This window comes from Cebus imitator, unplaced genomic scaffold, assembly GCF_001604975.1.
Source record: "Cebus imitator isolate Cc_AM_T3 unplaced genomic scaffold, Cebus_imitator-1.0 Scaffold135, whole genome shotgun sequence".
Lineage (NCBI taxonomy): Eukaryota > Metazoa > Chordata > Mammalia > Primates > Cebidae > Cebus > Cebus imitator.
This window is the reverse complement of record NW_016107450.1, coordinates 3174177-3186905: the sequence shown is the minus strand read 5'-3', so window position 1 is coordinate 3186905 and position 12729 is coordinate 3174177. Positions and strand designations below refer to the sequence as shown.

Here is a 12729-nt window from a genome sequence, read left to right as displayed (position 1 = left end):
GGTTCAAGCAATTCCCGTGCCTCAGCCTCCCCAGTAGCTGGGACTATAGACGTATGCCACCACACCTGGATAATGTTTATATTTTTAATAGAGACGGTTTCACCATGTTGGCCTGACTGGGCTCAAACTCCTGACCTCAGGTGATCCTCCCAAAGTGCTGGGACTACAGGCATATGCCACTATGTCTGGCTAATTTTTTTTTTTTTGTATTTTTAGTAGTGACAGGATTTCTCCATGTTGGTCAGGCTGATCTTGAACTCCTGATCTCAGGTGATTCCGCCTACCTTGGCCTCCCACAGTGCTGGGATTACAGGCATGAGCCACTGTGCCTGGCCTGCAACTGACTTCTTTTGGAGACAGTAGTAATTCATAATCAAAGTTTTATCTTTACAGGGACCTTAAATTTCATTAATAGGGTACCTCTAATCTAATAATGCTAATAAGCTGATATATGAAAATGGAACTTTTATTCATGATATACTTTATTTAAATGGAAAATTGGTCATTTGGAGTATAATGAGAAACTAATCTGTATAGACTCATAGTTTCCTATTTTCATTTTAGGTGAAGAACAAATTGGTTTTGAGCTAGTGGAGAAATTATTTCAAGGTCAGCTGGTATTAAGGACTCGTTGCTTGGAATGTGAAAGTTTAACAGAAAGAAGAGAAGATTTTCAAGACATCAGTGTACCAGTACAAGAAGATGAACTTTCCAAAGTAGAGGAGAGTTCTGAAAGTAAGCAAAATTGGACTCTTGTATGGACCATGGAATATTTATAATTCTTTAACAACACAAAGTCTAACAGTAGCTGGTATAATTAGGGAGGGGGAAAAAAGCTAGCTTTTAGTGTCGATCGTAACCTTTCTGCTTATCTGGTTTCACTTGTAAATAGCATTTGGGAAATAGTGACATTTTTATTTTGACATAGAGTGTGTTAGAATGGAAAACTGAAATGCTTTAATAAGTGTACTTTTGGGGACCTGGGTCTTTCAGAGCTACTGAGGTTATTTTTAACACAATAATTCAGCCACTGTTGTGTCTAGTGCTTACCACAGAATATGAAAATACCATAGGAGAGAATCATGAGACAGGATGAGACAGGTTTATCTGTCAGATATTGAAAATTTGTGATTAAATGTAAACTATTTTGTTTTACACTGAGGCACAGAGACTAGGCTTATTTTGTTTTTGCTGTCTCTATCGTAATTTTTTTTGCTGATCAAATATAGATATTTAAAAGATAATGTACTGTTGGATGTGCTTATGAAAGTAGTTTCTGAAAGTAAAAATCTCTTTAGTTATTTAGGAATGGGTTGGTCAATTGAAATTAAATGGTAATTTTGAACATGAAACTTTAGTGGTTTATTTTTGAATGTCTGAGAGAGATACTTATTTGTGAGTGAAAGGATTCTCTTTTAGTTTCTCCAGAGCCAAAAACGGAAATGAAGACCCTGAGATGGGCAATTTCACAATTTGCTTCAGTAGAAAGGATTGTAGGAGAAGATAAATATTTCTGTGAAAACTGCCATCATTATACTGAAGCTGAACGAAGTCTTTTGTTTGACAAAATGCCTGAAGTTATAACTATTCATTTGAAGTGCTTTGCTGCTAGTGGTTTGGAGTAAGTATTGTAAATAAGAGCTATATGAAGAAAATTAGCTGCTGCAGAAGATAAGTCTTGTTCAAAATGCTGTAATAGAAGGAATTTAAAGTACTGAAGTCGACTGTAAAGATTGCTTTAGTAAAGTTCTGTTCTCAATTTATTAACAGTTTACTTAAAAAAATGCATCAACCTTAAATTCTTTGGATATGAATACATAATCTACTACTAAGTAAGATTTCTTTTTCTTTCTTTTTTTTTTTTTTTTGAGACAGGGTCTTATTCTAGTTGCCCAGGCTGGAGTGCAGTGGCACAACCTCAGCTCACTGCAGCCACAACCTGCCGGGCTCAGGTGATTCTCCCACCTCAGCCTCCTGAATAGCTGGGACTACAGGTGCATGCCACCACGCCTAGCTAATTTTTTGTAATTTTAGTAGAGAATGGGATTATAGGCAGTTTCTTTATACATCTTTTCATATTCATTCCCTCTTAGATGTTAGTAGCAGAATTTAGTAGAACTGACTAGCAGGGAACAAATTTTGTATACATCAAGATTTTTTTGAAGGGGTGGGAAAGGCTAAATTTTTCCTAGTTTTAAGGTAAAGCAGGAAATCAAACTAGTCTTTGAACAGTTTGAAAAAAATTGCTAATTGTTTTTGGATAGTCTGTTTTTCTGACATGCATGTCATTGTATATGTGACTCCTTTGTACATTAGTTGCTTGTTTGAAATTACCATGAGAGCTTCCCAGTAGCTCTCTTAGCTCTCTCACACTTGATTATGTCTGAAAATGACATATAGCCCCTTATTCAGTGGACCTTCCCTTTGCTAATAGTAAAAATACAATTTTATTTACTTTCCTAAATGTTGGTAGAGAAAAAGTTCACACTAAAAATGACTAAAATGGACTGGGCATGGGTGGCTCACACCTAGTAATCCCAGCACGGGCAACATAACAAAACCCTGTCTCTACAAAAAAAAAATACACAAACTAGCCCAGTGTGGTGGCGTGCACTTGTGGTCCCAGCTACTCTGGAGGCTGAGGTGGGAGGATCACTTGAGCCCCGGAGGCTGTGATTAGCCATGATTGTACCACTGCCCTCAGCCTGGGTGACAAACTGTCTTGGAAAAAAACAAAAACAACAAAACTACACACAAAAACTAAAATGTAACATTTTGGGTTCATGTTCAGTCTATTTAAAATACCATTTCTTTTCTTACTGCACAAAATTAGGAAAATAAAGGAAAAAATACTTTATCTCCACAGAAATGCCTGAATATTAGAAGTTACTTCAGTATTTTTTTGTTTCTGCATGTATTATAAATATTACTGAAGGATGAGGTCTAAACGTTTTCTGCTTTTCTGATTGTTCATATGAGCACTGAATATTAAGGGTTTATTCAGATTTTTACTTGGTTTCAGATTGGGGTATAACATTTTCAATTTAAAATGGAACTGCAGGAAATCTTTTCTTTTTTTCCTCCCAAAGGTTTGATTGTTATGGTGGTGGACTTTCCAAGATCAACACTCCTTTATTGACACCTCTTAAATTGTCACTAGAAGAATGGAGCACAAAGCCAACTAACGACAGCTATGGATTATTTGCGGTTGTGATGCATAGTGGCATTACAATTAGTAGTGGGCATTACACTGCTTCTGTTAAAGTCACTGACCTTAATAGTTTAGAACTAGATAAAGGAAATTTTGTGGTTGACCAAATGTGTGAAATAGGTAAGCCAGAACCATTGAATGAGGAGGAAGCAAGGGGTGTGGTTGAGAATTTCGATGATGAAGAAGTGTCAATTAGAGTTGGTGGAAATACACAGCCAAGTAAAGTTTTGAACAAAAAGAATGTAGAAGCTATTGGACTTCTTGGAGGACAAAAGAGTAAAGCAGATTATGAGTTATACAACAAAGCCTCTAATCCTGATAAGGTTGCCAGCACAGCATTTGCTGAAAATAGAAATTCTGAGACTAACGATGCTAATGGGACCCATGAATCGGATAGAAACAAGGAATCCAGTGACCAAACAGGCATTAGTATTAGTGGATTTGAGAATAAAATTTCCTATGTAGTGCAAAGCTTGAAAGAATATGAGGGGAAGTGGTTGCTTTTTGATGATTCTGAAGTGAAAGTTACTGAAGAGAAGGACTTTCTGAATTCTCTTTCCCCTTCTACATCTCCTACTTCTACTCCTTACTTGCTATTTTATAAGAAATTATAGAGTGAGTGTATTTTCCTTGTGTATATTTAAACATACCCACACAAATACTGGTAAAGTTGGTTACATCAAAGAGTCTTTAGCTTATCTTTTGAAGCTATTGGGTATTATTGGTCTCTCTAGGTTTTTCTATAAATAGTGAAAATTTGAATTACTGAAAACCATGTTAATTTTTAGAATTCATTTTCCTCAGTAGAGACTAGTGATGCGTTAGCTTCTGGGAACAAACTTGTATAGGTTCTTAATTAAATTATCCAAAACGGAAGCATTTAAACACTTTTGGATTTACACCAATCTTTTGTGTTTGCTTTTTAAAATAAAGTGCTTGTATTTGTATTCTCCATATTTTGGAGTAATTATCTACATGATGTTTATAGGTCCTGTGGTTTTTCACCCAAGAAGCAGAATCTCATTCAGTACATTTAGTTTTACAAGAGTCATGAAGCTAAATATTTGGGCTGTGTCAGGGGCACAAAGTCTAGAATGTGTGTATTCACAATGTTGTACATTTTGTGCCTTGAATCACTTAGAAAAGTGTCTCAGAAAAACTGGACAGTTCCCTTCTGTCTATCTTCACAAGAATTTTATATGTATTTATGAAGATGATTCTGTACTCTAGTATATCTTTTTGGGCATGGACTAATTTGTATCTCTTTAACTCATATTCTGCACGATCTGTATATAGTACATCAAATTTAGAGGTGTGACCTTAACTTTTTTTAAAAACTGGGAGGTCAATAAAATTTAAACTGTTTAACAACTATGTATATGAATATTTGAATTTTTTTACTTGTATATTTTTATAAATACAGCTGAATTTTCTTAAAGAGATTAAGTGTGTGTATATATATATATGAGAATAAATATGCATAATTACCTTTATTACTGAATACTTTCTGACAGTGAAGGAGAAGAGTTTTTCAAAGAGGAGAAACTGCTTAGTCCATCCATGCTGTTATACTTAAAAGAGATTTATAATGAAATTTGTTGCATCTAATTGTCCTTTAAGGTAGACACGATTTAATGGAATCCAAAACTGGAAAACTTAAGATGATACTTGGGGTACACATAAAAACTTGGTTAAAATTTCATTTTAAAATGGTATGCTGAATTGGTAAGTGATGAATTATTTCGTGACTTGTTAAGGGACATTCTTGGTACTAAGAGAGTTTTTCCTAGAAATGATTCTAAATATATAAATGCTATTGGGATAACACTAAAATACATTTCAACAATGAGTACCTTCATCAACTAAAAAAAATCAGTTACATAATGTCTTACATTCTTCCATAGGATAGTGAGATGATAATAAAATGATGGTTCTCCCCACCTTTCAGAATCACTAATGGAAATTCTTAAACAGCCCTGAGCACTACCCATAAATTTTGAATGGAATGGGCCTAGGATAGACAATGGCTGTCTCTTGAGTATTAGAGGCCCAATGTTAAGTAATACAAATTCCTGATGTGGGAAAGTTGCATTTTAAGAAAAATGAAGTTTGTAAGAAGTCAGGCAGTATTCAGTATCATATGAATGTTTAAGAGGAAGCCTCTTCTGAAGCATGTCAGAAAATAATTGGTTTTGCAGGATAATTAAATCATAACCATACACATCATAAAGTCCTTGATACTGTTACTGAGATGTGTGAGATTTTTCTCCAAGCTCTTACATAAATGTAACCTAATGAGAAGTGACCCTTAAAGGGTTCCTTATTCTCTCCCTTATGTCCATACCCACCGCTGCCCCCCAAAGAAGGGAAAAATGTCACTTTTGGTGGGGGAGGGGTTTCCATTCTTGACTCCTTACCTTTCCTTATTGTTCATTTGGTTCCAATACAGTTTTGAGGTTATGCTGTCTGACTCAGATTTGGTCCAACAATGTAGATATCTGAAAAACCTTTTTGTGATTCAGTCTTTGAATTGATGTAGATAAGAATTTGAGATAATACTGCCCATTAAAGTCACATGGAGTGTGGGATATCAACCATCATCACTTAGGCTCTCAGATATTCTTGAGTATCATATTTTTGAATATCTACTACACTGACTATAGAATGAAGGCACTACATTAAATCTGACCAGTTCTTGTTTTTTTGTTTTAGAGTCTTGCTGTGTTTCCCAGGCTGAAGTGCGGTGGCGCAATCTTGGCTCACTGCAACCTCCACCTCCCAGGTTCCAGTGATTCTCATGCCTCAGCCACCCAAGTAGCTCGGATTACAGGTGTACACCACCATGCCTGGCTTATTTTTGTATTTTTAGTAGAGATTGGGTTTTGCCATATTGGCCAAGCTGTTCTCGAACTCCTGCCCTCATGATCCACCTGCCTTGGCCTCCGAGTGCTGGGATTATAGGCCTGAGCCACTGCACCCAGCCAATCTGATTCATTTTTTTTTTTTTTTTTTTTTTGAGATGGAGTCTCTGTCGCCCAGGCTAGAGTGCAGTGGCTCTTATGTTGGCTCACTGCAACCTCTGCTGTCCAGGTTCAAGTGATTCTCCTTCCTCGGCGTCCTGAGTAGCTGGGATTACAGGCTCCTACCACCGTGCCTGGCTAATTTTTGTAGTTTTAGTACAGATGGGGTTTCACCATCTTGGCCAGGCTGGTCTTGAACTCCTGACCCTGTGATCCACCCGCCTCAGCCTCCCAAAGTGTTGGGATTACAGGCGTGAGCCACTGCACCCGGCCTCCTTGTTCTTAAATGATTCATGTAACTGGTTAGTAGAAGAAAGGGATTATAAATGATGCCATTCTGTAAGCTGCATTACTACCCAAAAATTATTGGTCTAAACTGTTCTGGAAATCATTAATACACACTGTCACTGTTTTGGAATAACTTCCCGAGAAATTAAAATGCTACTTCTCAGTTTCTTTTTTCTGCATGACTTTTTCATATAATTTTAGAATTAGTTAATTAAAGCAGCGAATTTTACTTTTTATATGCTTCTAAACTCTCTACTATAGTGTCAGAAAATATGTGACTTCTCTCAAACTCAGGCTGTGTTATGTTCATGGTGCTACCAAATAGCTTTAAGCAGATTCTATTTTACTGGTTTGCATCATTAAAAGCTGATGTCTGGCTTTAATTTGAAACATGGGAATCAATCATTTTAGTTGCCAAGGGTCATGAAGTCCATAGTACTATCACTGGTATAATAAGATTTAATCATAATGTCAAGCTGTTGTCACTGATACTAGTTATCCCAGTATTTAAATTATTTTAGAGAAAAGTTTTACTAAGTTCTGCAATTCTGATTTCCTTTTTTGGGTATGTAAATAGAAAATAATGTAGAAACCAGTTACCAAACTCATTTGATTTGGGGCTATGATTTTTATTTTGCTAGGTTTGGAACTAGTTCTTGAGTCAACCCTTAAATTGTTCTCTGCCATTGTCAATAAATAAAAATTTTAAAGTCCCACTCAGTAAAATTAGTGTAAACATTCACATATTTAATAGTACCTTTAAAATAAGCATTACTACATTTAAAATGGTTCCAAAATGAATCTATAAATGGTAATATAAATTAAAAAATATGAACTTAAAGTAAATAAATTTAACGTTAGCTATGGTATAAATAATGATAAATGTATAGTGTACCTTTGAGTCATTAAAATGTCTTAAACGATAACAGCTTGTTACCAGAACATTAGAGACCATAGCCATGATTCTCAAATGTAAATCTACATTTGATATTTTCTTGGTCACTGTATTATTCAATGAATAATTAATTTCCAGAATTCCATTCCATGTTGTTTTCCAATAGATATTTTCACACTCAATGTTGAATACATGGCTCTTTCCAGATGAATAAAACAAGTGCATTGGGTTTAGAGATCCATTTTGCGAAGGCTCATTCGACTGAAGGAATCTCTGGGAAAAAGAGGACATAGTTATAAGGAAACAATTTTTGCATATACCTTTAAAATGTCTTACATGCTTTTTTTTTCTGCTAGTTACCTCAAAGTTTTGCCACCATTTCTTACTAACTTCCAAGTTGGATGCTCATCCTACATACTCTGCCTTACATATTTTGGCTTACATATTTCTCTATAGAGTGGTTTATAGTCACCACTTACTGGTTGGTTGTATTCATTTCTCCAACTAATGCTGCAGATACTGTAATAAACAAGATATGGACTTAAGGGATAATGAGAGATTTCAGGAAAAGTGTGGAGTTTTTCAATGTCAAAAGGCAGGTGTTTCTTTAAATATTAAATTTAAGTCTTAAACCAGTTGTTCTCAAATTTTGTTTTAGGTCCTTTTTACACTCTTAAACATTATTGAGAACCCCAGGAATCTTTTATGTGGGCTATATGTGGATGTTTATCATATTAGAAATTAAAATTAAGAAAATCTTAAGTTACTATAAAATAATCCATTACATGTTACTATATATAGCATTGCTTATTAAAAATGACTTGCAAGAAGCTTTAGGAGAGTGGTACTCACGTAAGAGTGTCGCTTAATATAAGGCCTATGTTCTTACATCTGATTCTATAGTCAGTCTTTTCCAATCTGTAGAAAACTCCACTGTACCCTCACAAGAGAAGAAGTGAGAAAAGGCTAATATTTGGCATTAATATGAAATTAGTTTTGACTTAGGGAAATTCTTTAAAGGATCTTAGGGACTCTCCTCTCATGGGTCCAGGATCCCTTCTGCAAAATATTCCTGATTTCATAAAACCGGCAAAATTAAAAATTCAAATCCTAAAGAAGAATTTAAAACTTAAATTCTAAACAAGAGTGAAGGGAATGATAGTCCTGGAATACACTTAATGTATTTTCTGTTATCAGTTGGTTTCTTTTGCTTATCCTTCCTGCCATTAAGGTTAAGCCATATTAAGAAGCTTAATATCTCCAGGAAAGGAAAAGGCAAGTACAGAGAAATCACATAGGCTTCAAACCTCAAAGCTTGCTTTGAAGGGAAACAGCAGTCTTGAAAGCTAGATAGTATTCATCAGTAAAAGGTTTCCTTCTAAATTCCACAAAACTGCCTACAAATATTAGGAACTAAAGCTTGGAGGACCGGCCAAAAAGCAGATCATAGAGAAAGGCAAAACTTACAAGGCAAAGTATAAGGCAAAGTTTCCTTCGGGAAGAATACAGCCTTTCCAATGGAAAAGAGTTGGAGATCTGAAGGAACTGAGACAAGGATTAGGCAGCTCTATCTCAGGGACTCAGCACCCTGGCTCTCTGGGATCTCTGACGTGGTAAGTATAAGACTGGGAGAGGGCGGGTGGAAGCAGCAAGAAGGAAAAACTTCCAAAAAGACTTAAGGGGAAACCAAAAGTGGAGGGGATTAGTGTTTCCTACTGGGAATTTTGAGGAAACCATCTTCAATACTAGTATGTAAATTTGATTTCAAAATGCAAGAAAGTTTACTTTTTGCAGTTTTTGTGTCCTTTCCAGAATTCTGGTGCTATAAAGTGAAATGTCAGGCACTGTCCTAGGAACTTTACATCTGAAATGTCATTTAATCTCCACAACAACCTCTTTAAGTTCTATCTCATTATACAGAGAATAAATCTAAAAAAATTATCTGCTTAAATAATAGAACTAGAATTTAGTTGCAGAAAATTCCAAGTTAATGACAGGACTTTGTGTGGTGTCCTGGTTCATATGAGTACCAACCTTTTGATTTTCAAGTTACTTACCTTGTAGAATCATTATAGATGATACAGGTTGAGTATCCCTAATCCAAAAATCTTAAATGTTCTAATATCAGAAACTTTTAAAGTGCTGACATGATACTCAAAGGAAATACTCATTGGAGCATTTCAGATTTTTTGGATTAGGGATACTCAACCAGTAAATATAATGTGAATATTCCAAAGTCTGAAAAAGAAATCTGAAGCCCCAAACACTTCTGGTCCTAAGCTTTTCAGATAGGAGATACTTGAGCTGTAAAAAAAACTTATACTAGTTGAACATTTTAGGGTTCAGAGGAAAGAATATCTAAAACCATGTAAAAATAAACATACCTGTGGCAGGTAACAGGTAATACTGCCTTGTATAACTGAGGGATCTTTCTGTTGATCAGTGGCTGTAGGGCCTCTTTAAGGCGATGATAGTTTCTCTCCAGTTCCCTTTGATACTCCTTTTGATCTGGCCCAATTAAGCTCTTATTTTTTCTTAAGGCATCTTCACACCTAGGAAAAATAGCATGTTATCAAGAGATTAATTCTGGCATAGTTTGTGGATTTAATGGCATACACACATACACACACACTATATATATGTGGGCTTGATGACACAACACACTATAAATGTGGGCTTAAATACACACACACAATACAGGCCAGGCGTGGTGGCTCATGCCTGTAATTCCAGCATTTTGGGAGGTCGAGGCAGGCAGATCACTTGAGCCCAGGAGTTTGAGACCAGCCTGGGCAACATGGCAAAACCTCATCTTTACAAAAAAATGCAAAGATTAGCCAGGCATGGTGGTGCACTCCTGTAATCCCAGCTATTCATGAGGCTGAGGTGAGAGGATCGCTTGAGCCCAGGAAGTGGAGGTTGCAGTGAGCTGAAATTGCACCACTGCATTCCAGCCTGGGCAACAGAGTGAGACTGTCTCAAAATGTATGTGTGTGTATTAACCATGATGAAGTCATTTAGTTTTTTAGCTGAATGTTAATCCTCTTTTGTTTTAGGTTTAAAGCTGAGTTCCTTTAAAACCTACTACACATTTACTTCCAGTTGTCATTAAATTGAAAATTATCTGAAGGTATTTTTTTCATATCACCACTTGACTAGAAGCTCTTTCAGGGATGTAATCATGCTCATTTATGTGGCACAATGCCATCTGGCACAGTGCTTTGCCTGTGTTCAAATAGTTCTTAAATGAATAGATTTTGATGACAGTCCTTTATCCAAGTTATTCAAATAGTTGAGAAAAATATCTGGACCCCGAGAGACAATGAAGAAAAGGATATTTAAAAATAATATATATCTCTCTCTATGTTTGTGGAATGCCACTAAAGTGATGCTTAGTAGAAAATGCATAGCCTCAAATGCTTGTATTAGAAGGCTAATACTGAAGAGCTAAGCAACTTAAAGTATTAGGAAGGAAATAAATTTTAAAATATATGAGTATCAGAAAGTACAAAAGTTGGTTCTTTGAAAAAACTAAAAAAACAGACAGCTCTAGCAAAATTAAATGAAAGAGGTCAAATATCCCCAACAGAAACTTAAAATGGGACATAAATACAGCAGAAGTTTTAAAAGGCATAGAAGATATTATGTACTTTTTTTTTTTTTTTTTTTTTTTTTTTTTGTTACAAAATTATTTTTTAATTTTTAATGAAAACTTAAACATTGATTCGAGAAGTTTTGAAGAAGGAGTATGCAGAAATTTTTTTTTTTCTTTTTTGAGACAGAGTCTTTGTCATTCGGGCTGGAGTGCAGTGGCATGATCTCTGTTCACTGCATCTTCTGCCTCCTGGGTTCAAGCAATTCTTGTACTTAGCCACCTGAGTAGCTGGGACTACAGGCACATGCCACCATACCCAGCTAGTTATTGTATTTTTAGTAGAGATGGAGTTTCTCCACGCTGGCCAGGCTGGTCTCTTACTCCTGGCCTTAAGTGATCTGCCTGCCTCGGCTGTCCACACTGTTGGGATTACAGGGAGTCAGCCACGGCACCCGGCCAATACAATTGAACAGTTTAATGCACCCTCCCAAATTGTTATTAATTGATATTAATAGATTAATGCAGATTTTTTGCTAAATTATTAATATATAATCTGTTAATCTAGATTAATATAATTTAGCAAAACAGAATAAAGAAAAAAATGTCACTAATACTAAAATAATCAAATAAATTGAATCAACTGTCACAAATCTATCTACGAAGAAAACACTAAATTCTACTAAACATTCTAAGGACCAACAACCCCAATGTAAAACAATTATTCCAGAATATATAAAGAAAATGATTCCAGAGTATAGGGGAAAGTAACTATTCTTGAGGGGAGTTCCCAACTCATATTTCAAAGCTGGGATACCAAAACCTAATGAAGACTATAAGAAAAAAATTTTAATCCAAAGCACATCTATAAAAAAAATTGTAAAACTTCCAAACATAACACAGTTGGCCCTCCCTATCTGCATTAATGAATTAGACCAATCTGGGACCGTAATAATAATTAAAAAACAAAACTGTGTTGAACATATATAGACGTTTATCTTGGCCTTATTTCCTAAACAATACAGTATTCAACTATTTACATTATATTAGGTATTTTAAGAATTCTAAAAATAATTTAAAGCATACAGGAGGATGTACACAGGTTATATGCAAATACTACACCATTTTATATAAAATATAGAGCTCATCTGGATTCTGGTATCCACAGAAGGCCCTGGAACCAATTCCCCATTGATACTGATGGACAATTTTAGTAGGAAACTTGTACCAATGTATTAAACATACAGACACACATACCCCCCAAGTATTTTTCTTTTCTTTTCTTTTTTTTGAGACAGAGTTTTGCTCTTTTGCCCAGGCCAAAGTACAGTGGCTTGACCTGAGCTCACTGCAGCTTTGACCTCCTAGGCTCAAGGGATCCTCCTACCTTAGCCTCCCAACGAGCTGGGACTACAGGCATGCACCACCATGCCTGGCTAGTTTTTGTATTTTTAGCAGATAGGGCTTCACCATGTTGCCCAGGCTGGTCTCAAACTTCTGAGCTCATGCGATCTGCCTGCCTTGGCCTTCCAAAATGCTGGGATTTACAGGCGTAAGGTACCTCACTAGCCACATTTTTTAGCCCTGGAATAAATTAATAGTTAGGTTATGGGCCAGGCGTGGTGGCTCAAGCCTGTAATCCCAGCACTTTGGGAGGCCGAGGCGGGTGGATCACGAGGTCAAGAGATCAAGACCATCCTGGTCAACATGGTGAAACCCCGTC

General features: G+C 36.0%; 2 protein-coding genes across 4 annotated transcripts in view; one reads left to right on the top strand and one right to left on the bottom strand.

Moving 5' to 3' along the window:
- The window catches only part of USP1 (ubiquitin specific peptidase 1), a 14958-nt gene extending 10308 nt beyond the window's left edge, over window positions 1–4650 (top strand). For 2 of the 3 annotated variants that reach the window (XM_017541588.2, XM_017541587.2), the window contains exons 7-9: window positions 565–735; window positions 1420–1621; window positions 3090–4650. In XM_017541588.2, the coding sequence (XP_017397077.1) occupies window positions 565–735; window positions 1420–1621; window positions 3090–3825 (1109 nt within the window). In that variant the 3' untranslated portion in view covers window positions 3826–4650. The remainder of the gene's footprint in view (window positions 1–564; window positions 736–1419; window positions 1622–3089) is intronic. The other variant, XM_017541586.2, reaches the window with a different exon arrangement.
- A 2477-nt stretch (window positions 4651–7127) lies between these two features.
- DOCK7 (dedicator of cytokinesis 7) overlaps window positions 7128–12729 on the bottom strand; it is a 228751-nt gene continuing 223149 nt past the window's right edge. Inside the window, exons 48-49 of the mRNA XM_037743095.1 lie at window positions 9799–9966; window positions 7128–7687 (exon numbers count right to left, since the gene is read on the bottom strand). Of these exons, the coding sequence (XP_037599023.1) occupies window positions 7645–7687; window positions 9799–9966 (211 nt within the window). The 3' untranslated portion in view covers window positions 7128–7644. The remainder of the gene's footprint in view (window positions 7688–9798; window positions 9967–12729) is intronic.